Consider the following 24,922-nt stretch of genomic DNA (forward strand, 5'->3'; position numbering starts at 1 on the left):
AAGTAAGTCACATCTATGAACAAGGATGTGAGAGACAGAAGAGAAAATGGACAGGTGTTTCAGAAATGCTGTTTACTGACCAGTGTATTTCCGTTTCAGGTCTATATGCCCATCCTGTCTTTCAACCAACATAAGAATGGTGATGCAAGTGGCAAATCGGAGCATCCTCCAACACGCGAAGACAAGTCAGCTGCCCATGAGATTGAGAGGGAGGACACTAAGGAAGAAATGAGTGTCAGTGAGTTGAGAGCCACGGCCATGCTTCGGGATGAGTTCCTCATTAACATGGAGAAATTCGCCTCAAGTATCAATCGCACAATCCAACAGATCGAAGGAGAGGTTCGATTAGAAATTCCCGACATTGAACTTTCCCCCGATATGGATGAGAACTTGAACAACCCTGATATTATTGCAGAGGTTGAAATGATTGTGTTGAATTGGGACCGGCAGCTGGGAGCAGCACTTGATCAGATGTTGAAAAAGATCCCGCAAGGGAACGGGCCCCTAGCTGAGATAGACTTCTGGCGGGAGAGAAATGCTGGCCTGAGCGCATTAGTTGAGCAGTTGAAGTTGCCTAAGGTTCAGCAGATTTTCAATGTTTACGAATCCCTTGACACACATGTTGAAGATCACCGAGCAGATCTAAACAAGTACTACACTGAGGCCAAAGACAATGTGCGTTTCTTGTCCACGCTTGAGCGTCATTTCAAAAACATTACCCATGGTGCTACATTCCATGTTGTGATAGATACGATTCCGTCCATGATGAATGCGTTGCGTATGGTATGGATTATCTCACGCCATTATAATCGTGATGAGCGTATGGTGCCATTGATGGAGAGGATAGCTTGGGAGTTGGCTGAGAGGGTAGCCAAGGTCATCAATATTAGAACCCTCTACAAGTAAGTTTTACCAGCTACATTTTTTAAAATATATTCACCTGACACCTCTGATGAAAAAACAAGTGTGACCTACATGTAAGCTTGAGTAGGACTCTACTCTCTGGTCATACAGTGGTTTGAAATAGTTAAACATTTTACTACCGAGCGTCGTTCTGGTTTTATTTCTGTGATGAATCTTTGCTGTAATATTCCTCCTCTTCTTCACCATCAGAGATGAGCCTCCAGACGTGAAGAAGAAAACATCTGAAGCTAGAAGGATGTTGGAGTTATGGAGGGAGTCGTACTTTGAAGTGAGAGCCAAGATTGAACAGTCCGGAAGAGATGCAAGGTGGGAGTTTGACAGAAGGAGGCTGTTTGAGAGAACCAACTACATGGTCAGCATTTGCAAAGATCTGTATGATGTGGCACAGGTTAGTACCTTCAGCTGTTGTTGATTGTCTTCTTACACGTAAGGTATCTTCTCTTCTCTCTTCAATTTTGTATTTTCTGTCAGGAATCTGCAGAAGCGTATTATTTATTCATTTACCGGTTACATGTTCCTGTTGTCAGCATTGAGTTTGAGCCAGTGTGATTAGGGTTTGGCCAAGAATGAATAGCTTTCAGATAAACTCTGTTGCAGAGATTTGAGAGTGTACGGTTCACTGCTCTGTTTAGGGTCAAGTGGAAGTCATCATTCATTTCTGCAGTTCATCTTGAATATAACTGGTATCTCAGTGTATCCATCTTTTTTAGAAGGTAATCATGTCTGCCTTTATTCTTTCAGGTTCTTGAAGAGTTCTACAACATCTTTGGTCCAGAGCTGAAGGCTGTAACAGGTGACCCAAAACGAATCGAGGATGTATTGAAGAGAGTCGCTGCTCTTGTCAACCCCCTTGAGGAAGTGAACTTTGACCCCTTCAGCTTGAAGCACCAGACGTCCTGGAAGAGCGTCATGGAATGGTTCTACCGAGAGGTGGAGAGTATTGAAAATGAGGCAAAGATGTTCATCGATGAGTCATTCAAGTCTCTTCGCTCGGCTGAAGGGGCTTTTGACATGCTGCTGAACTTCAAACACATTCGATCACGTGAGGTCATCAACGCTCAGATGATGATGAAATTCAATGATATCCTCTTACAGTATGGGAAAGAGGTAATGACATCGAATCCGATAATTGTTTTTGTTTTCGTGAAGTTTATTGAGATTTATTACAATGTAGCATTTCTCTAGTAAAAGTCTTGAAAACAGCCGCTGATTGGGTAAACAAAAGCCCATAATGATTGATCGTTGGTCACTGCAGCTGCAGATTTTTCACCAAAAAATCTCTTCGCAATTTTAAGGTTGACATCATGGACTCGCTCTTCCAAGAGAACAAAGGACATCCCCCACTTCACAAGAACCATCCACCTGTAGCAGGCGCCATCTATTGGGAGAAGTCGCTCTTCCATCGTATCAAACATACGATCATTCGTTTCCAAACCATGGAAGACATGATGACAAGTGACCAAGGGAAAGCGGTAGGTCGGGCAAAATGTTACATGTAAAAAAACAACATCATTTCTGCCGAACTCATGGTAATATTTGCCAACTGTTAGAGAACTTTAACTGTAATATGCTTTTGGCAATAGTATTTCATAAAAGAAATGCACTTGCCCGAGTTCTTGTCACTTCATGATACTGAAAATAGCTTGATGCAATTCACATAGTCGAAAAATATTTTTCAGGCCAGAGCCAAATATCTGCATGTCGCGAAGCAAATGAAAGCCTACGAAGACCACAAGTACGAACAGTGGAAAGATAACGTGGAGCAAGTGCTGCCCTCTTTACTCAAGCGCAACCTGCTGATAAAGCCAGCGGAGAAGCTTCAGCAGCAACAGGAGAGTGGGGAGCCAACTACCTTGGATAAGGAAGATGGAGGTGGGTGTAGCAGTGAAGTAGATATTGTGTTCACGCTTAATTTTCAATGAAGGACCATCTTCTGAGCTATGCATTGCACGTTATTTCTCAGATACAGTCCTTCACCTGTCCAATACTTATGAACACTTACTTAAAGTGCAACAGTTGCATTGCCCCTGGATAGCTTAGTGGCACGGGTCACAGTTACGCGTCTCCTTGCACTAGTGTGGTCTGAAAGCACTTCTGCTTCACTGAAAGAGTAGCACAAACTTTTCATATCATCACTCTTCTGATTATTTTAAAATGCCCCACCCTTGGCCTTATATGACATTTAGATGTATACACTTCACTGGGAACATTGTTTGCGAGAAGTGTCCATGTCACTCCACTTCATGTAGAAGTATATTTAGGACAATTTTGTGGTAAATTTTTTGTATTATACCTAGTATTTGCCACTCATGAGTTGTTTGTTTGCTGAAGCATACAACATGATGTTGAAATCATTGTAGATATGTACCACATTTTTTGTATACATGCAAGTATACATATGTATAGTTGTTCCCCTTTTCATCTCTTACCTGCTCAAACTTGTTTTGTTATTTCTATCTTCCTCATATTTTAGGAACAGTACAGACTGATAATAGTTCATCCAGCGCCGTAACTCTCAGATTCAGAAGATTTTCCGAATTATCCAGTAATGAATTTCTTCTAGGTTCTGGTTCTTTTGTTCTGCATAAGCAGTTTATTTAAGACGCTTGACGACCTTTGCATTTTCTAGTTGGGCTTTGTTTTGCTTCTGATGATTTTTGGAATGTCATGCTTATTTTTGGAATATTATGCTTATTGTAGCTGATGAAATAATTCGTCACCAGTTGAGATGGCAGGCCATCTACGAAGGTTTGAAAATTAGTTACCCAGCTCCACCATTGCACACTGTAACCTTGACTATTTTCATGGCTAACCGTATGTCCAAGGATTTTGAAAACTTCTGAAAATTGTTTGCCCATTTTTACCTGACATAGAGTAATGTATCAACTGATAGTCATTGGTCAGCTTTTTTATTCTGAAAATAAAACGAGTTGTTAACTTTTATGTTTAGTTAAATGATTCGGTCAAAATAATCCAGGTTACAGTCGTCTAACAGTAATTGCTTTGTCAAGACAAATCCTACATCACTCGTTGTTATAATTGGTGTAACATTTTTATTGCAGGAATAGTCCCTAGCCTATAGCTCCTATGTTATGTCCATTCAGCATCCTAAATCTTAAAGTGATCTTATTCTGTTTCGCTGATCCTCTTGAATTCAATTTGTGGGTTGGTATAATTACTATTTTGAGAGCCCATATCGTGATCTAAATAAATGCTGAGATCCTACTCATTATGGGTGTATTGCTACATGTAGGAAGACATGTTTAAACACTCCAGCTAAGTGTCTGTGTTGGCAAGCATCATTTGCAAGCAAGCCGGAGAAGATCACTTTAAGCAATTTAACGTTCAGCAAGCCTGTTCACAAAATTGTAATTGTAATCATAATGTGTAGAACATAGGAAAGTAGAACCTCCAATTTGTGAACATCATGCAGATGAAAGATGTCATCAGCTACAAAGTTTCCTGATGGCAAAGGCCATGTTCAATAAACATTTGACTTTGGAACAGTAACTTGATGTCTTTGTCGCAAAGGTGTCAACTGAGGGATGTTCTACTTTACTCTAACAGTATAAAAGATGACAAAATACGTATTCTAATCTGCATTTCATAAAGATAGTGAAAAATGTACCGTTACATCCAATTTTGACCAATTAATGTCCATCCACTCCCAGTCAAAGCTTGAATTGTCATTCATATTACTGATTAGCTTTGCCCAAGTTGGATGTTTTCGCTGATAGAATTCGCCTCAGAAACATTCTATCTTATTCCAGTATAGCTATCAGTCAGTGCAAGCGGGTGGCAATGGAGTAAGTTCCTCAGAAATTGTGACACAGCAAGACATATTATGCTGCACATGATATATCCGAAGTCATTGACAGTTGAAAAGTGACAGAGCAAAGTCTTCTGAGCAGGCACTGTGTACATGGGTGTGGTAAAATCTCCATTTTGGTTGGCTACAAGTAAAAGAAGGCCTTGATTGTAAGAAATTCGGAAGGGCATCAGTCACAAGGATATCAGTGCATTTTAGGTCTACCCAAGGCTGTCTTGATTAGACAACCAAGGACTGCCAGGTTCGTATTGATTCCTTGAATCAACCCATCCAAAGATTTTGTAAGCATGGAGTATTTACCTTTTTGTCTTTTCTGTTTTCTAGAGAATCAAATGGAGCTAAAGTACATGGTGGACTTCGATCCGCAGCTTGCCGAGATCGTGACTGAGACCAAACACATGGAACAGCTCGGCTTCTCTGTGCCAGAGTTGGCAAGAAATGTTGCTCTCCAGGAGGAGAAATACATCAAATATGTGGACGGATTGAAGCACATGTTGAACAGATATCACAATGTTCTGGCTTCACTTGACCATGCTGAGGTAAGCAGAGTCACTGGGGCTATATTCAATTTTACATATAAATGACGCTCAGATTTTTGGTAATTTCAAACAGAAAACGCAGCAGTGGAACAAGCAGTTACATTCTTGTCTGAAACTTTGAAAAAAACCTCAACACCACAGCTCACCGCAGTCATCCTTCAAAATTTCTGTGCAATTTTTCAGAGTGTCCTGTTAGAAGATCACATGAAAGAGCTTCGCAGAGTAATCCGTCCAGGTTCCAAGAGGTTGAATTGGAATTCTCTTGGTATCAGTGATTTCATCGCAAAATGCGGTTCGGTAAGTTTCATTGTTTTGTATGGATTTTCAGTAAGTTTATAGTCCATTTTGTCGAGCCTTAGCTAGGATGCTGTTTTTGCTTTTCTCTCTAGAGGTGCGGGCAGCTGACTGGTGGTTGGCAAAACATTCAGACATTTGCAGCTCAGCTCCATGATCTTCCTGTTTGATTTTATTTTTAGGTATGCATTGGTTCATTCTTTGTTTGTTACTAGAGCATTGTACCTCTTGTTTTCCAGGCCATTGCCAAATTCGAATCTCTAGTCAATCAAATCCAGAAGAATGCTCAAGATATCAATCTTCGCCTGCTTATGATTGAAAATGCTGACCTCTTCAAGAAACCTCCACCAAAGATTGGAGAGGATGTCCCAGGATGCAAGGTAAGTCATTAATGCAGCATGCAACCTCATGTTCGGTGCTCAGCAAAATGGAGTATTTAGGCAAAGATGCATTGTCCCAATAGGTTTAGAAAGCAAGATTGTGGGCATTAGGTCACATTGCAGTCACAAATCTGGTGTTCCTGTTTGTCTTTATAATGATGTAAGTGACTTTATGTATTAGGACTACACTTTTAGTGTTTCTAAATTGGAGCTTACTAAATTTCCATCGAATATCGATTTACTTTCTTAAGGAATTCTATGAGTATGTCGAGAGGGAGCGCGCTAAGGACTTCGAGACCCTGGCACGGAAGTACCGGGCGGTGGGACCCTTACTGACCAAGATGGAGGGACTGGTTGTCCACACGAACACTGGCAAGTCGCCTAAGTTGCACCAGTACTACTCCTACTGGGAGCGAAGGGTCTTCCACTCACTCACAAAGGTAGGTAATGACGTAAGGGACACTTTTCCCCTGACCAAGACCAAAGAAATTTACACTTACAGAGAAAATTTCTATACTGGCTGAGGTGTTTGGCCTATTGTTACCTATTCTATAAATTGTGAAATATGGCCCGCATGTATATTTTACTGAGATTAGTTCATCTTCTTTTAATGTCTATTGACAAATTCCAGAAGGTTATTATCAAACTTTAAATACGTTTCTATTTCAGTTGATTCTGAATAGTTTACAGCAGTTCAACACAAGCATCACAGGTGAGCTGCCCTTGTTCGCCGTCCAGACTCTGTTGGCTGCTCCAGACGTCGTCCTCCACCCAGCTGCGAATGAGGTTTATAAACTCACACTACAGTGCATCAGGGACTGTGTGGAGGGGTAAGTAGAAACCTTTCCAAGTATCTTTCTTGACTGAATCTACCCTTGCGTTTGGCACAATTCTTAGTAGCATTCTGGAAGTCCTGGATAACCAGATACATTTGGAATCTCAGTCAACCTCCTTCTGTTTATGTGTGTCCAGTTCAAGTTGCTGTTGTACATGTCTTGATTGCTTTGTTTACTGCAGCTGTTAGCTTCTGCACTAATAGGCTCTCCAGGCAAAAGATTGGAACGAATATCTAAACACATTTGTTTCCATATTCGCAGAACAAAGTCATTCTTACGCTGGATGAATGGAACTTGTATAGAAACGCCACCACAGAAGATTGAGGGCGAAGATGAACCGTTCATGTTTACCTTCTTCACGGACATCTCTGCCAATCCAGACGTGATCGATCTCGTTCAAACAATTCAGACGAACATGAAGAACACGCTGACGACGTTGACGAGATACTTGAACAGATGGAAGAAGTACCGTCTGGTCTGGAAACAGGATAAGGTAGGTGTTGTCACACCATTTAGTGAGGTAGTCGAATATTGAGTCTGCTTGTGTTTACTTCTTTGCGACCGCTATGTGCACTTCTGCGACCTGGATACCGGCTATGCTGGCTGGTGTGACTCCAAAAGGAGTTAGAGTCAGTCGACCTAAGCAGATCAAACCCCCATCCTCCCTGCAGGAGGTTTGTCAGGTGGGCAAGAAAGTCCTCTTCATAACACTCGAACCTACTTTGAGTGCGAAAACTCAACAAGGAACTGCTGATAGGATACTTGTATATCTGCATATTTTCTGTAGCTTTCTTCAAGAAAGGCCTTCTATAAAGGAGTTCTATTTATGCGAAAATGCCATGCCTGCCGTACCTCAGTGTAAAAGTGATCAAGTTCTCTTTTGACAGGCTGCTGCAGCTGAAAAATGGATGCAAAAGATGCCGTCCGTTGTTGCATTTGATGATCGTCTGCAATCATTCTACAAGATCATGGATGAAGTAGCAGCGCTGCCAATGATGAAGGATCAGGATTGCATCAGATTGCACATGGAGCCCCTGGCCGCATCCGTCAAAGACCACGCCAAGCAATGGATAGATTGTTACGGCAAACTCCTGGTTGAGTCGGCCAGATCCAGTCTGTTCAGTCTCAGAGATGAACTCGACGTGAGTATAGAGTATTGCCTTTTTATTTCACGTTTGCCAAATCATTCCAATGATTTGTCCTACTCCCTCAACCTTCCTTGTTTGCCTTTTAAAGGGAGACTATTGATTGGCAGGAGCCACGTCGGTCAGATTCAGGAAATCATGTCTGGCAGTTTCATTTCAATCTCGATCCAGTGCCGAGAGTTTTAGTTTCATGACATACCCAGCACTTGTCATCTTTGTCCAAACAAAACTTGTGTTTCAGCGAATGTCGCGTGCTTTCCGACCAAAAGTATGTAGATCCTGTTGCAGTTAAAAAACGACAAAATTTGCCTGTTCACTATTGCTTTCACTGTTAATTCTTTGTTTATTTTATGTTGAATACAATGTTCGTTGTTTATTTTGCCATTCATTTGAAATGTAAGGCAGTTCTTGGTTGATTGTTATATCTGGTTATTCAGTTGAAAAGCAAAATGGCAGCATTAGATGGAATCAATGAATAGAGATGAATATGGCCAAAGGACACCGCCCTGGCCACAAAGCACTGGGGCTCTCTGGCGGAATACTCTAGGACAGCTGATTTTGTCACCGAAATCAGATGGTCAGCATCTCAATAATTCTGAATGCAGTAGAACTTTGAGAATGAAATTAAGCACCCTCAATAAATGTGTGTGTGAGCCAAAATACTATCGATACCAGTAATCTTTTAATCAACTTATACTGATCTAATTCCAGAACAAATCAGACGACTTGAAAGAGACTCCAAGCTCGCTAGAAGATCTGAAGTTCATCCTGCGCACAATCTCCGACATCAAGGATATGTCGATGGATGTTGAGACGAGGATTAGGGATATCCGGGAAAGGTACCGCACCATGGAGATGTACAACTTATCAGTGAGTACAGGGAAGAGTTCTCATGGTTCTTGTGAATGTATAGAGGCTTTAAATAGCGGCAGAGCTGCTTAGAACAGTATAAGTGGCAGAGTGGCAAAAAAGAAGTAAAAACTAAAACAGTTTCCTGAGACGAGTGGTACTTATATGCTTAATTGCATTGGCGTTGCATGTGTTTGGTGCTAATTAATTCATAGCTTTGATTTTGCATGCATTGACACCTTGTGTGCATGGGGCCAGCAGTACTTGCATTGTTTTCTCCAAAATGAAACTTAGACCCATGAGCTAAATTCATAACATGGATTTGGCTGAAAAGCTTTTTCCATATGTAGGATGGTCTTGAGAAATGCATGATATTTTGTACTTTGTAAATTAGTACATTGTAAATGGTGTTTGAACTTTATTTGCAGAAGTCTGAGGAAGAGCGCACATTGAACGAGAACATCAGCCAGATATGGGAGGACCTTGTGCTCGAGTCAAAGAATGTTGATGCTAGTCTTGTAGTGGTCAAGAAGAAATTCACAGAGGTTTGTACAAGAATAGGTTTATGCATTTTGCAGTTACGTTTGTTTGCGTTTGCTCTTGGTACTAGTTGTTCATGAATCCAAATATTTGTTCCCCCGAATGTTTTATTTCGAATGACTGAAAATATCATGCTGTAACATTTCCATATTCCCTTTTAGATCACACAAACAAGTATCAAAGAGTTTGGCACGGATCTCAAAGGCTTCCAGGAACGGTTCCGTGCAGATGGTCCAGGGGCCGTCCGCGGTGACCTGGAGAAGGGTCTGGAGCTGATGAAGTCCTACAAAGAGGAGTTGAACAAGTATGAGGCAGAGAGGCAGGAGTTGGCCAATGCCGAGAGGCTGTTTGACCTGCCTATTACCATGTATCCTGATCTCTTACTGGTTCAGAAGGACTTCAAGGGTTTGGAGCTGATCTATGGCATCTACGAGGAGCAAAAGGTAGGCATGATGCGAGACAGCGAAATGTGCCATCACTGGAATACACTCTGTATCTGCCAAGAGCAGGCGCAGAAGAATTGCAAGTCATCGTGCTTAACACAGTCAATTTGAGTGCCGTTGGATTTGAGTAATATTTATGTTGAGGCTTTATAATGAACTGAGATGTTTACTTATTTTCCAGGCTGCCAGGGAAGGTTGGGCCGAGACACTGTGGGGGAACTTGAACATCCAAGTCCTACAGGAGGGTGTTGACAACCTCCTCAAGAACCTCAGGAAGTTGCCGAGGGAGATCAAATCTATGCCTGTTGCCAGGGTCCTCGAGGAAAAGATGAAAGAATTCAAAGACTCACTGCCGTTGTTTATGGACCTGAAGAACGAGGCTCTGAGAGAACGGTTGGTTGTCAATTTTTCGCATTATTCTCAATTTGTTGTACTGTGCTGCATTTGGTTGATATAGTGAAGTACTTGTACTGAATTGAGAGCTTGGTGATCATTGTCTGTGGAGACATAGCTTTGTGCTATAAACAAGGACCTCGAGGATACCTACATTGTACGTTAAACAGGAGACAAACAGGAAGAACTAAAACTGATCCATCTTCACGTTTCCATTACAGCCATTGGAAGGATCTGATGACGAAAACAGGCCAGTCCTTTGAGATGAACCCCGAGACGTTTACCCTGGAGAATGTGTTTGCTATGGAGTTGCATCGATTCCAGGATACTATTGCTGAGATTGTTACATGTGCTACCAAAGAGTTGAGCATTGAAAAGGTAAGGTTCCCACCGATGAGCCTGTGCTATGCAAAAACAAATAAAGGGAAACGCATCTGGAGGTCTAACTTAATATCTACATGTTCAAGAGCTGTATGTAGTGGTGCGTGGCCCATTTCTTCATACTTTGATTTCAACTATTGCCAGTTCTCTTGTGATTGAGCTACTGATAGTTGGGGTTTGATCTTCGCTGTCAGTTACACTGTTGTTAATTTGTTATTAGGTTTGAGACAAACGTTACTGGCAGAACGCGGCATATCTTTATTGCCTCTGAAGTGTACTTAGAAGTGTACATGAACAACACTTTACTTAACATTTTGATCAATATTCCAGGGCGTGAAAGAGGTGGAGGATACGTGGGCCAACCTGAAATTCAACGTTCAGAGTTACATGAAGGGTACATCCAACCGCGGCTACATCCTGGGAACAGTGGACGAAGTCATGCAAAACCTTGACGACAACGCCATGAATCTTCAGAGCATGTCGGCGTCGAGATTCGTCGGCCCGTTCATGAATGCCGTCCAGAACTGGGAGAAGAGTTTGTCGCTCATCAGTGAGGTTTTGGATGTGTGGATGGTCGTACAGAGGAAGTGGATGTACCTCGAGGGTATCTTCATCGGTGGAGACATTCGATCACAGCTGCCGGAGGAAGCAAAGAAGTTTGACCAGATTGACAAGACTTTTAAAAAGGTAAACGTTTTTTCAAATAGGGAAGACTCCCATCTTCAAAAAGATGAGAAAGTGACATGTAGTTGCACCAAGATGGACAATGTTAATGCACATGTCTTTGTCATCTGTCAAGCTAATGTCCTTTGGAGAAATGGCCAAGAATGAACCATCATTTTATGACTTTCTGTGTCTAGGTGACAAATATTGCAATTTTGTGTTGAAATTACAATAAAGTGGACCTTTTGTGACCACCAAAGTACATGTATGTCTTCTCTACTATTTCTTGTTTTTGATGTTTTTTGTGTCTTTTTTTCTTCAGATAATGGCAGAGTGTGCCAAGAACCCCAACATCAAACAGTCCTGCCATGCTGCCAACAGATTGTCGGATCTAGAAAATCTCAGCGCAGGTTTAGAAAAGTGTCAAAAGTCGTTGAACGATTACTTGGATTCAAAGAGGAATGCTTTCCCAAGGTTCTTCTTCATTTCCGACGATGAACTGCTGAGCATTCTTGGAAGTAGTGATCCGGAATGCGTACAAGAACACATGATTAAGGTCAGTGCATTGCGGTTACCTTTCATAACATTCAGATAATTTTGACGACAAAATACATTTCACGCTGCCTTGTCGAATCAAAAGGTTTTATATCACTATGTATGAGAGTGAGGTAGATTCTGAAGATTCTGTTTCTTCTTATGCATTACTTGTAGCTTCTGTATTTCAGATGTTTGACAACATTGCCTCATTGAGATTCCAAAAGGGTGCCAATAATGAGACATTAGCGTCTGCCATGGTTTCCAGCGAGGGTGAGATGATGGAGTTCAGGCAGAATGTGGGCGCCGAGGGGCGTGTTGAGGACTGGATGACACAGGTCCTTGGGGAGATGAGGAAAGCCAACAGACTCGTCACCAAGGAGGCAATATTCTTCTACTGTGCTAACGGAAAGACCAGGTATGCAAAGAAGGCTTTTTGTTGTGAATTGACTCCGCCACTCAGAGTTTCCTTTGAACCGTAATCCCAGATATTTCTTTCAGTATTTAGACAGGCTGTAAATATTCATAAATAACTTTAAGAAATTTCTTCAATACGCATCTGAATCTATTATGGTCTTTGCCAACCAATGGCATTATTTCATTTCGTATTAAGAAGTTTGCCGTGTTTTGTCCTACCCTATCAAGATTTCAGACTTTGGGATATCATTTCAAACTCGGTGTTCTTTTCGATATTCTCATCGGTAGTCTTGTCAATTTTTCTTTTTTAAATTTTGTATATTATTTTGTAGAATACAATGGATGTTCCAGTACCAAGGTATGGTGGCACTGGCAGGGAACCAGGTGTGGTGGACATGGGAAACAGAAGACGTCTTCAAAAAGGTCAAGAAAGGACAAAAGATGGCGCTAAAGGATTACGCTAGGAAACTTCACACTCAGCTGAACGACGTCGTTGTGCAGATTCGATCGCCGCTCTCGAAGAACGACCGGAAGAAGTTCAACACTGTGTTGATCATTGATGTGCATGCCCGTGACATCATTGATGGGTTTGTGCGAGACAGGTACGTCTGCTGGGAGATCCTGGCTTGGATTTCTTGCTGCTACACATTCGATTTAAAGTCTCTCTCAGAGGGCATTCACTACTTCGTTTCTAAAGAATCAGTACCCCACTTCAACTCACTTGATCCATTATCACCCTGATCTATTTCAGTATCATGGATGCCCGAGAGTTCGAATGGGAAAGTCAGCTGAGGTTCTACTGGGAGAAGGAACCGGATGAGCTGCTCGTACGGCAGTGTACTGGAGAGTTCGGATACGGTTATGAGTACATGGGGCTGAATGGACGTCTGGTCATCACACCACTCACTGACAGAATCTACCTCACACTCACACAGGTTAGTTATCCGAAATCTATTTTATCCCTATTCAAAAAACTTTTTGAGACAACAAATTTTCTTCTTTATGGTCAATTTTCATTGGACCTTACTTCAAACAGGCTTGTTGTAGAAAAAACAGCCACTTTTCTCATTAATATTATCGCCTTTTCTGGTAACTAGTGCCAGATCAATTGAACCCCTCATCAATCACTACCTTTGTACAAACTATAACTATTTGTGTTACTTTACCTTTACTTGCATCCCTTTCTTTCCATTCAAAGTACCTTATCTTGATTCAACTTGTTCTTTGTATACCATTGTAACCAGGGCTATTAATGCTTTCAGCCTAAGCCCTGGCAATTGTCTCAATATGTAATTTTGTTTATTTGGATTTAATAAATAATAATAATAATAATAACAACAAATTTGGAAATTTATTATTTGAATTCTGATGATGGAAGGCTTGCTCTGCACTACGACCCCTTCACGTTTACTGCCAAAATTCTCTGGTTGCGACTCCATGCTTTATGCGACATTTACAAGAGAAATACAAAAAGAAATGACATGTGATTTCAACTGTTATTTTCTTTTTTTCAGGCCTTGTCCATGTACCTTGGTGGTGCCCCAGCTGGTCCTGCTGGTACTGGTAAGACTGAGACAACCAAGGATTTAGCCAAGGCGCTTGGTCTTCTGTGCGTTGTCACCAACTGTGGTGAAGGCATGGATTTCAAGGTAAGTTATTTTACATTTGTCCCTCTTCAATTAATAGTGCAGGAATGATGTTGTTATTTTCTGAATAAATCTGAAATTGTAGAACTGTCAGTGCTGGGGGAGTAACAGAGAAGTACCAAAATGGAGAACTTTTGCCAAATAAATATATCAGACTTGTCAATGTCTTTTGGTGGGAGCTCCCTGACCACTCCAAGCTAACGAATAGATATTTGCCTTGTATTCTAGATTACTTTTCATTTTGTTTCAATGCGTTTATTTTGCGTTTCAGGCTGTTGGCAAGATCTTCTCTGGTCTTGCTCAATGCGGTGCCTGGGGTTGCTTTGATGAGTTCAATCGTATTGATGTGTCGGTGCTGTCTGTCATCTCAACTCAGCTCAAGACTATTCAGAATGCATTGGCTTTACAGCTCAAGAAGTTCCATGTAAGTTGTTTTGAACGAGTATTGTGTAAAAATTAGACCATTGGCTTGCTGGTTAATTGAAGATTTTTGGAAAAATGCAGGAACTCATAGTCTCAGAACAGTTTGAAAACGAGCTGCACCAAATTTCAAGCCCCGTGTGCCTAACTCTACCAAGGAACTGTTCATTATCTTTAGATTTCATATGATCTGTCTATCTTTTCTTTTATAGTTTGAAGGCCAGGAAATTGCCCTTGATGGTAGGATGGGTATCTTCATCACCATGAACCCTGGATATGCAGGTCGTACAGAACTGCCTGAGTCTGTTAAAGCCCTCTTCAGGCCTGTCGTCGTCATCGTTCCAGATCTTGAACAGATTTGTGAAATCATGTTGTTCTCTGAAGGTTTCCTTCTAGCAAAGGTAAATGAAATGATTACTGTAACCAGCAAAATTAATTCTTGTGGTGGTGTGCATTCAAACGTTTTCATCAATTCTTCCCAAGCAAAAGCTCGAAAGCCACACAACTGTGTACTTGATTTGGCTATTAAGACAACTTTTTAGAAACTTGGGAAATTTCTGTAACATTTCTCATTCTATCCTCTCCAGATTCTTGCCAAGAAGATGACAGTGCTGTACAAGTTGGCTAAGGAGCAGCTCTCCAAGCAACATCATTATGACTTTGGTCTCCGTGCCTTGAAGTCTGTCTTGGTCATGGCTGGTGAGCTCAAGAGAGGTTCACCCGACCTATCTGAGGTAAATAGATAAAATATCTCCCCATGTCATCAGGTCAGATCCTTAGAGACAGCCCTGTGTATGGAGAGTGGTTTAGCTCTCCAAATCTAACCCAGAGGAGTGAAGAACAACAGCCCTCCTGCAATTTTCAAATGTGAAGCCAGACCCTTGAGCATGTAGACAATTTGAGCTGAATTTTATGAGTTGTCTTAAACACTGGGCTCCTATGACTTGGTTTGCCCAACCCCATACTGGATGTGAACATTGGACCATAAGTCTTTTGCCTGTGATCTTTGTCAATTGAAATTATTCATTCTTCTTTACAGGATGTTGTGCTCATGAGAGCCTTGAGAGACATGAACTTGCCCAAGTTTGTGTTTGAGGATGTGCCGCTGTTCTTGGGTCTCATCAGTGACTTGTTCCCTGGGTTGGACTGCCCACGTGTCCGCTATCCCAACTTCAACGATGCAGTGGAAGGCGTCCTCGAAGACAATGGCTATGTTGCATTGCCCCAACAGGTAAAAATTGGCTTGGTTGTTGGAAAATTCTCATGTGTATACATAGAGAACATTGAAAGGTTTATAAAAATACCTATTTTCAGAACTTTAAGCATTCGGAGAATAAAGTGATCTGTTTTTTTATTGTTTCTTCAATCGTGTTTATGAAAGAGGAATGAAAAAGCTGCAAGGTTGTTATACAATTTCAAAAAGAATTGTCTTTGTTTTTCATCAGGCTGACAAGGTTGTACAGATGTACGAGACAATGATGACACGTCAGACGACCATGATTGTTGGCCCAACTGGTGGTGGAAAATCTGTGGTCATCAACACATTGGCTCAGGCACAAACAAGGCTCGGCCTGGTGACGAAGCTGTACACCCTGAACGCAAAGGATCGTAGCGTCATCGAACTGTACGGTATCTTGGATCCAAACACTCGTGACTGGACCGATGGGCTCCTCTCGAATATCTTCCGTGATATCAACAAACCCACTGAGAAGAAAGAGCGAAAGTATATCGTCTTTGACGGAGATGTTGATGCATTGTGGGTAGAGAACATGAACTCTGTCATGGACGACAACAAGCTGTTGACCTTGGCTAATGGTGAACGTATCCGCCTTTTGAATCACAGTGCCTTGCTCTTTGAGGTGAGTTACTAAAGCGCCCCGCAAACGAGCGATTTTAAGTTGCTTCAACTTGCGATTTAAATAGGATGCGACAGTAATTGCTTGTTTGCAGTGGTCAGCGCAGGTCACAGCAACCTGCCAGTCAATATAAACCAAGCGATTTCTTGTTTTAGCTGCAGATGAGAGATCCTTTTGTGACTCTTAGTAATGATTAAGAGCATAGGTAGTCGAAGGTATCCTGTTGACCACAGGTTATTTCCAATAATGAATAAGTTAATGTTTATGTCTCAACTTTCACCATATCTTATAATTTCCTACAGGTTGGTGACCTACAATACGCCTCACCTGCCACTGTGTCAAGATGCGGTATGGTCTTCGTCGACCCCAAGAACTTGGGCTACGATCCATTCTGGCAGAAGTGGGTGAATAGTCGAGCCACCAAACAGGAGAGAGATGAAATGGCGCGCCTCTATAAGAAATACGTCATCCCCTGCGTGGACATGATCATTGAGGGAGTGGTCGATGGAAAACAACAAGAGAAGATGAAGACGATTGTGCCTCTCACAAACCTGAATTTGGTAAGTTTGAGGCCAGGTTGGCACTTTTTTCAGAGTTCTACACTCACCCTGGATACCAGTTCCCCAGCTAACCGAGATCATTATCTTTACAAGCAGGCCTTCCAACTTACCAAGCAGCCTGCCTTGAGGCGTTTTTACACGGTGCGGGTTCAAGCCGGATCGAGACTAGTTCAGGTACCAGCCGGTTTATTTTCCCTCGTGTAAAAGCGAACCTACCGTCCTGAACCCTCCTGGTCCGAGGCGGGTTCCGATCGCCGGTCTCGGGTCGGTGCAGGCCGGTGTAGGCCGGTGGAGGAGGGTTTATTTATGCGTGTAAAAGCGAACCGGCTCCGAGCCGGTTTGCACACGGTACTCGCGGGACGTCATTCGCGGGAATAGCTGCCGTGTTCCTGGCATGAAATTTTCCGCGGAAAGAAACTGCTGTGAAATCTTCAATTTATCGAGAGCAAGAGCTTTCTTTCCATACAAATGCTGTGTACCAAAGCAAAAACTCTGCATCTCACCGGCGCCATCGTGAACCATTTTGTATTATTTGTTGAAGGTTGTGATATTTTCGTAGCTCCACCGCCAGCAGGATTGATCAGCGCCACCAATTGACGATGTTAGTGACGAACCGGCCTGGAGCCGGATCGAGGCCAGATCGTCGAACCGTCCCCGTGTAAAAGCGAAATGAACCGTCCTGAACCGAACACGCCTCGTGGCGGTTCAGGAGGGTTGTCTTGAACCAGCACCGTGTAAAAAGGCCTTTGGAAAGTGCCTGGTAGAGGCCTTGGAAAATATGTTGTGATAAGTCATGTATTAGGAAAGTGATCTAGTACATTCAACTTGAAGTCAGCTGATTTACCGAAAGGACAAATAACCTTTTCACCTGAAGGTTGAGATATGCTCCCAAAAATTTGATATCTTCCGAAACGAAATGCATTTATCAAGTTATAAATTTTTCAATTGTTTCCTTCTAGGTGACCCAGCTTGCCTCCCTCCTTGATTCTCTCATCACCAAGGAGATCCCCGAACCTGATGTCCTCGAGGCTTACTTCCTTCAAGCTTTATACTGGTCAGTAGGAGGTGCCCTACTTGAAGATGGACGAGTCAAGTTTGACAACTACGTCAAGTACTTGGCTTCGTTGAGTGCAACGAATGACGAATCTCAACTCGCTGGACCGGGTGAGCTGCCGGGGACAAACTCGCTGTATGAGTATTTCTGGGATGGTGAGCAGAACAAGTGGGTCCCGTGGGCGCAACTCGTCCCGAAGTACATCCACGATCCAGAAATGAAGTATAACCAGATTCTGGTGCCGACCATCGACACTGTGCGGACGACTTGGCTTCTGAATCTGCAGACAAGTATAAAGAAACCTGTGGTGCTGGTGGGCGACACTGGAACATCGAAGACAGCTACCACGCAGGCCTTCCTTAGGAATATGGACACAGAATCTCATGTAAGACCATCTCACTCATTAATTCTCCTCGTGAGTTCTGCGTGTTCCCCAAAGGAACAAAATTCCTTTGGGTCAAGATAACGTGTGATGTTGCGTGTCTTTCAAAATTATTTGGTTTACGCCAGAGGGTACTCCTGGGAAACTAAAATGCGTTGATTGGAAAATCTTGATTCAACTTCACCACAAGCATTGTCTCAGATTCTCTTATCCGTGCTATAAAGTGTTTCTGTATTTTTGATCATTTTCAAACCTATGTGGCGTCTGCTTGCAGTTGCTGCTGAATGTGAACTTCTCCTCCCGAACCAATGCGTATGATGTGCAGAGGAACTTGGAGGCAAACGTTGAGAAGAGAACGAAAGATACGTATGGTCCCCCGCCTGGTAAGAGGTTGCTCATCTTCATTGATGACATGAACATGCCCCAGGTAAGACAAATGTTATTTTCAACTTTTTTCCCTCTACTTTTTGGTTCTATTTGTATATTAAAGACTAGTCTTTTTTTATTCTTGGCAAAACAATCAGGACATGCATGGCTCTCTCAATTTCAATGATGAAATAAAACTCATTCTAGTTTCACCATTTGTGTTATAGGTTGATCAGTACGGCACCCAGCAACCCATCGCCTTTCTAAAGCAGCTGCTGGAGCGTGGAGGCTGCTACGATCGTGGCAAAGACCTCAACTGGAAGCAGATTAAGGACATCGGCTTCATCGCAGCCATGGGTAAAGCTGGCGGCGGTCGCAACGAAGTCGATCCACGTTTTATCTCCATCTTCACCGTCTTCAACATGACGTTCCCGTCGGAGGAGTCTCTCTATCATATCTATAGCTCAATCCTTAAAGGGCACTGCCAGCCATTCGACAAAGATATCCAGGATATTGTGCCAGACATTACCAAGATGACAATGCAGCTTTACTCGTAAGTATTTGCCCGACCCAAAAATATGTCACCCAAAATTTCGGGGCCAACATTATAAGATCTTTCAGTAGAGCTTTTGACTCTATGTAGACAGTTCCATGCTAAAAAGGGGCAAGAGATGTCATGAATATTCCCAAGTCTTTATTTGAGCCACTACCAACTCTAAAATTGAATATGTGGTATGAACAGACGTGCATCTGACTCTGAGACTAATAGCACTCTGCATATACACTGATTAAACAGTAACAAAGTGTTTATTTCATTGAACCATGAAAAATCGCATGAACTGTCAAATTCTTTAAAAAACAACCAACCTCTCTCCTCTGTAGGTTCGTCGTGAAGGAACTGCCACCAACTCCATCCAAATTCCACTATATCTTCAACCTGCGAGACCTGTCGCGTATCTACAGCGGTATGTGCCTGACCACGCCAGACAGGTATGAAAAGGTGGAGCACTTCCTCAGGCTCTGGAGAAACGAGTGCTCGCGTGTCATCTGTGACAGGCTTATCAACGAAGAAGACAAAGTCACTGTCAATGTAAGTTTTTGACAATTTGAACTGCAGGTTTCTGTAGGCTGGGAGATATCAGCGGCTATTTTAGTTCACGGGTTTGTGAATTTGCAGCTGCAGCCTAGTTTTAATTATGCATTTTAAAAAACCCGTAAATGGCAATAAAGACTAGTCTTTATTAATTCTGCTGAAGTGCATGTCAATTGTGATAGACACTCAATGGATGTAACTCACTTTTTCAGAAACACATTGAAGCACTGCTTGACGAATCATTCAAGAAGCACATGGAATATGTCGTCAGGGAGCCAAGTCTGTTTGGGGATTACAGAACGGCTATGGATGAGTCCGAACCAAGGCTTTATGAAGACATACAGGACTATGAGGCAGCTAAAGCATTGTTCCAAGAGGTGAGTGTCTAGTCTGATCCTGCAGATTGTTCTTGCATAAGTTGTGTCATGAGCTGTGTTGAGATTAAAGGAGGACACTACAGCATAACCAATTTTCTCTTTGAGGACGAAAGCGGTCAAGTAACCTATGGTGATCTTCTGACTGATGGAGGCATAGACCCCAACTGTTGCTGTCAGCATGATCTCCTGAATGAGTAGAATGCTTCATGTCCCATTGGGATTGAGGTTCTTACTATTTCATTCATGCACTGTCCTGATTCTTTCAGATAATGGAGGAATACAATGAGCGCTACACAGCCATGAACCTCGTTCTGTTCGATGACGCCCTGGAGCATTTGACGAGGATCCACCGCGTCATCCGTATGGACCAGGGCCACGCCCTCCTGGTCGGTGTAGGCGGCAGCGGCAAGCAGAGCTTGACGAAACTGGCCGCATTTGCTGCGGAGTGTGAAGTGTTTGAGATTACTCTGAGTCGTGGTTACTCCGAGTCCTCCCTCAGAGACGACCTGAAGAACCTCTACAATAAGCTTGGCATGGAGAATAAGAAAGTTGTCTTTCTCTTCACTGATCAACATGTGGTCGAGGAGGGTGAGTGAAGCTTTGGAATTCACGGTCTTAATATCAACCATGGTAGACATTATCATTCAACTGCTTTTGATGACAAGAAAAGGCAAAAGATAGGAATTATGATAGTACCGGAATGAGTCTGACGTTGACGTCTGTGTCTTGAGAGGTCTTTGAGTCCTAACCAATGTTCCCCTATTTCCAGGTTTCCTTGAGTTGATTAACAACATGTTGACATCTGGTATGGTGCCCGCTCTCTACGCCGACGATGAAAAAGAGCAGATCGTTACCGCAATGAGAAACGAGGCCTCCAAAGGTGGCGCCATCCTACCTAAGGAACAAATCTGGCAATATTTCGTCACAAAGTGCGCAAACAATCTTCATATTGTCCTTGCCATGTCTCCTGTTGGAGAAACGCTGAGAACACGTTGTAGGAACTTCCCCGGTCTGGTCAACAATGCCAGTATTGACTGGTTCTTCCCATGGCCTGAACAGGCCTTGTATGCTGTGGCCAGTGTCTTCATTTCACCTGATGTAAGTACATGTAGTAGTATAGTACCAAAATCGTCTTCATGAAGACATGTATTGAAAAGTTATCTGGTCATTAGCAGAATCAGTGTGAAACATAGGAAACCAATTCCTGAAATGTGATAGGTTTTGGCCTTATGAGACTTGAACACCAATTGATCTTCAGACCAAACCTTTTTGGCATAGTGTGCAGTGCTCGTGTGCATACATGTTCATGCACATAGATTGCAATGCTGTTGGAGTTGGTTGCCATTCTTATAGTTACACTTCCAACTCGATGAATCAGGATGCAAAAAGTTATATTTTCTAACACTTTTTCCAGAATTTGTTGATCCCAGATTCACACCGTGATAACGTCGTCAGCATCATTGTATTGGTCCATCAGTCCGTCACGGAATACAGCAAGGAGTTCCTGATGAAGCTGCGTCGAGCAAACTACGTCACGCCAAAGAATTATCTCGACTTCATCAACACGTATTTGAAACTTTTAGAGGAGAAAGACCAGTGGGTTTTAGCGCAGTGTGATCGTCTTGTTGGAGGTCTGCAAAAACTAGCCGAAGCCAGTGAACAGTTGAACGAGTTGAATGAAAAGTTAGCGGTTCAGAAAGTCGCCGTGACAGAGAAGACAGAGGCTTGTGAGTCGCTGTTGGCCGATATTACGTCGGGTACTGAGCAGGCGACGGAGAAGAAGGCGATGGCCATGGCGAAGGGTCAGGAGATTGAGGAACAGTCAAAGATCATTTCAGTGGAAAAGGTGAGCTAAATCATGATTCAGCTCAGTGTGACATTTTCTGCGGTACAAATACAAAAGTATATCGGATCATATAGACTGAGAGTATGAAGAAAGGCCTGCATGTTCATGGATCAGGCTCTTTTTACTTGAGCAGCTATACTTTTCTGGGCATCACCCATAAAGATTTTTGAACATGCTCTCCTCCACTGGTGAACTGTTGAGGAACATAGCCCATTTTGCCATTAACTTTTCTCACTGCGGTGAACAGATTTTGGATTGATTTGCCACTCTTGCTCCCTCATCACTAAAGATTTTATTACTCCTTGTAGAAAGACGCTGAGGATTCGCTCGCTGAAGCCCTGCCGGCCCTGGAAGCTGCAAGGATTGCTCTTGAGGATTTAGATAAGTCTGATGTAACAGAAATCAGGTACGTACTATGAAATATTGAACGTAAGTCAAATCTTACCAATGTGGATGGAAGTCAAATCTATTTATCAATGTGGATGGAAACAAGTGGTTTGAAAAGACCTTGTGATACACAGATAAAGTTGAAATTTCTCTACCTGAACAAGGTTCAACTGAGGACATAGGAGGGGGTGGTGAATACATTTTCCCAAGGCTATTGCTCAACATCACCTCGGGTGGGTCCAATGCTGTCCTGGAACGTTGAATAGAAATTTACCTACTTTCCAAGCCTTACGTCTGTCACACTTTGAATCATACACTATGCAACAATATGTAAGTTAATCCTGCAAATTCATCCTATAAATCAGCCTTGGAATATTTCCCATCATTTGGTCAATCCATTTCGCACTATTTACCCATCATCATGTTTATGCAGGTCCTTTGCCAAGCCCCCAAAGGCTGTACAAGTGGTGTGTGAGTGTATCGTGGTAGTGAGAGGCTACAAGGAGGTGTCCTGGAAATCGGCCAAAGGAATGATGGCCGACCCCAACTTCTTAAAGACTCTCCAAGAAATGGATGTTGACAGTATTACACAAAAACAGGTCCAGACTGTCAAAGGTATGTCCCATCTGGCTCACGTGAAGAGACTATACTCGAGAGTCTGTAAAACATAATGGCCTGCAAGACTTTATAGAGAATATAAGACCCTTGATTCAAAGCAGCTGAGCTTTCCCACGTGGAAGTTTTTTTTATTTTGTAAATTTCTTGCATGATAAGAGATAATGGTGCTGTGCTAGAAACTGCAGTGATACACCTTACTGGATCAGAGTGAATGTCACCAAAAAAAGAAGGAAAAAATTGATAATTTTGCTCTAATATGTTTCAGGTTTCCTCAAGGACAATGACATGAACATGGATGACATGAAGTCCGTCAGTAAAGCCGGCTCGGGTCTTCTGAAATTCGTGGAGGCCGTCATGGGTTACTGTGCAGTTGCCAGGGAAATTAAACCCAAGAGGGAGAAGGTGGCACGCCTTGAAAGGACATATCACCAGGCCAAGCGCGACTTGGATAAGATCAACAAAGAGGTGGCTGCCCTTGAGGCCGAGTTGAAGCGTCTTGGAGACGAGTACGAGAGAGCCATGTCTGAGAAACAGGCCTTGCAAGAAGAAGCAGAGATCATGGAACGACGTTTGATTGCTGCTGATAAGCTTATCTCCGGTCTTGGGTCTGAGAATATCAGGTAAATTAAATTCTTCTACTTTCAATGTTGGCCATCACACTCAATGCTGCAGGAGTCACAGTGGGGGTGCGGGCAATCCCCACAACTTGGTCGTCAGTTCTGCTCCCTCTGACCACTTCTTAACTCATTGGGCTGAGAAGTCACAGCAATCTTGCAGGAGATTAATTCAGTTATCACCAATCACACTTGAGGTGTGTCGTTAATTTCAAGATCCAAAGCTGGAGTTAGAAGGCAGGTCAAAACCAGGTGTTCATGGTAGCCAAGGTTTTGGGGCAAAATTAGAGTACAGAAACCAAACAGTTTGGTGTTTAAAAATGAATACAGTCTTGTATTTTGAGGTAATTGACATCGATGTCCATAAAACTTGTGATTAAAAAAGTTCTTTTAAATCTAATGATGATTTTAAAAACATTTCAGATGGACCAAAGACTTGGAAGAACTGAAGAAGATGAGAATCCGTCTGCTTGGCGACTGTCTACTGAGCTCAGCCTTCCTCAGCTACATTGGAGCATTCAGCTGGGAGTTTAGGACAAAGATGGTATATGGTGACTGGCAGCAGGAGGTGCAGGACAAGGAGATTCCACTCAGTCAGCCTTTCAAACTGGAAGAGTTACTGACAAATGATGTTGAAGTTAGCAGGTAAGGTAATGAGGCAGGGGAGTCTGGAAATGGACTAGCTAGTGATGTGTACACCTTTATGGATGACCCCCTGTGACATTTAAGTGAAAAATATCACAATCGCTGATTAACTCGGAGTTACTCAGTGTAAGGATGAGTGTGCGTCTGACGCCATTGACTCTCTTGAAATTTGAAAACGGTTCTCTTTGCATTTCTTCAGAGAGGAAAAAACATGTCTTGACTTGTTCTCCTTGACTGCTTCAGGTGGACATCAGAGAGCCTGCCCCCAGATGAGCTTTCCATCCAGAATGGTATCTTGACAACCCGCGCCAGCAGATTCCCCCTCTGCATCGATCCTCAGCAACAGGCACTGACCTGGATCAGGAGGAAAGAAGAACAAAACAATCTCAAGGTACGTCTGCTGCTAGATGTTAACCCAGTTAACCTGATTTTCCACATACCTACCAGTAATGATAAGAAAGAGATCTACTGATTGCATTGAAGAGTTATCCTTCATTGTACCATCCTTTGGCAGAAGGTGTAGTCACAGTGCCTTTATCGAAAGAGGAGGAAAGGTAGTGAATTTCTTGTGAAACATCCACATAGTAAGTTTCTTGAAATTTGAGTGGCTAAAATTGTTGTTTTAGGTGTGCACTTTCAACGATCCCGACTTCCTGAAACAACTCGAGTTGGCTATCAAGTACGGCTTCCCATTCCTCTTCAAAGATGTGGATGAATACATCGACCCGGTCATCGACAATGTCCTTGAGAAGAACATCAAAGGTTAGCCTCATTTTGATTCGTACAATGAATATCTGTGTAATACAGTACATGTTTACCCTGAAATCCTTATTGAAAATTCATTTTTGAAATTTGCATGAAATAATGCTATAAACCCTAAAGACACCTGAA

The 24,922-nt window shown here is 42.5% G+C and overlaps 1 protein-coding gene across 2 annotated transcripts in view; it reads left to right on the plus strand.

The window, feature by feature from the left end:
* Window positions 1-24,922, plus strand: part of LOC135482767 (dynein axonemal heavy chain 10-like) — a 35,524-nt gene that overhangs the window by 2,218 nt on the left and 8,384 nt on the right. The window contains exons 5-48 of one of the 2 annotated variants that reach the window (XM_064763116.1): window positions 100-902; window positions 1,114-1,312; window positions 1,666-2,031; window positions 2,220-2,396; window positions 2,604-2,796; window positions 3,625-3,672; window positions 5,078-5,292; window positions 5,476-5,589; window positions 5,826-5,966; window positions 6,218-6,406; window positions 6,636-6,796; window positions 7,064-7,295; window positions 7,690-7,944; window positions 8,659-8,817; window positions 9,225-9,341; window positions 9,498-9,779; window positions 9,961-10,172; window positions 10,394-10,550; window positions 10,884-11,240; window positions 11,539-11,772; window positions 11,942-12,168; window positions 12,500-12,769; window positions 12,919-13,102; window positions 13,682-13,816; window positions 14,085-14,237; window positions 14,446-14,634; window positions 14,821-14,967; window positions 15,273-15,464; window positions 15,679-16,092; window positions 16,392-16,649; window positions 17,609-18,088; window positions 18,360-18,512; window positions 18,679-19,004; window positions 19,334-19,541; window positions 19,757-19,921; window positions 20,188-20,509; window positions 20,691-21,019; window positions 21,336-21,767; window positions 22,076-22,173; window positions 22,588-22,769; window positions 23,038-23,392; window positions 23,810-24,031; window positions 24,275-24,422; window positions 24,658-24,793. In XM_064763116.1, the coding sequence (XP_064619186.1) occupies window positions 100-902; window positions 1,114-1,312; window positions 1,666-2,031; window positions 2,220-2,396; window positions 2,604-2,796; window positions 3,625-3,672; window positions 5,078-5,292; window positions 5,476-5,589; window positions 5,826-5,966; window positions 6,218-6,406; window positions 6,636-6,796; window positions 7,064-7,295; window positions 7,690-7,944; window positions 8,659-8,817; window positions 9,225-9,341; window positions 9,498-9,779; window positions 9,961-10,172; window positions 10,394-10,550; window positions 10,884-11,240; window positions 11,539-11,772; window positions 11,942-12,168; window positions 12,500-12,769; window positions 12,919-13,102; window positions 13,682-13,816; window positions 14,085-14,237; window positions 14,446-14,634; window positions 14,821-14,967; window positions 15,273-15,464; window positions 15,679-16,092; window positions 16,392-16,649; window positions 17,609-18,088; window positions 18,360-18,512; window positions 18,679-19,004; window positions 19,334-19,541; window positions 19,757-19,921; window positions 20,188-20,509; window positions 20,691-21,019; window positions 21,336-21,767; window positions 22,076-22,173; window positions 22,588-22,769; window positions 23,038-23,392; window positions 23,810-24,031; window positions 24,275-24,422; window positions 24,658-24,793 (10,336 nt within the window). The remainder of the gene's footprint in view (window positions 1-99; window positions 903-1,113; window positions 1,313-1,665; window positions 2,032-2,219; window positions 2,397-2,603; window positions 2,797-3,624; window positions 3,673-5,077; window positions 5,293-5,475; window positions 5,590-5,825; window positions 5,967-6,217; window positions 6,407-6,635; window positions 6,797-7,063; window positions 7,296-7,689; window positions 7,945-8,658; window positions 8,818-9,224; window positions 9,342-9,497; window positions 9,780-9,960; window positions 10,173-10,393; window positions 10,551-10,883; window positions 11,241-11,538; window positions 11,773-11,941; window positions 12,169-12,499; window positions 12,770-12,918; window positions 13,103-13,681; window positions 13,817-14,084; window positions 14,238-14,445; window positions 14,635-14,820; window positions 14,968-15,272; window positions 15,465-15,678; window positions 16,093-16,391; window positions 16,650-17,608; window positions 18,089-18,359; window positions 18,513-18,678; window positions 19,005-19,333; window positions 19,542-19,756; window positions 19,922-20,187; window positions 20,510-20,690; window positions 21,020-21,335; window positions 21,768-22,075; window positions 22,174-22,587; window positions 22,770-23,037; window positions 23,393-23,809; window positions 24,032-24,274; window positions 24,423-24,657; window positions 24,794-24,922) is intronic. The other variant, XM_064763117.1, reaches the window with a different exon arrangement.

This window comes from Lineus longissimus, chromosome 2, assembly GCF_910592395.1.
Source record: "Lineus longissimus chromosome 2, tnLinLong1.2, whole genome shotgun sequence".
In the NCBI taxonomy this organism is placed as follows: Eukaryota; Metazoa; Nemertea; class Pilidiophora; order Heteronemertea; family Lineidae; genus Lineus; species Lineus longissimus.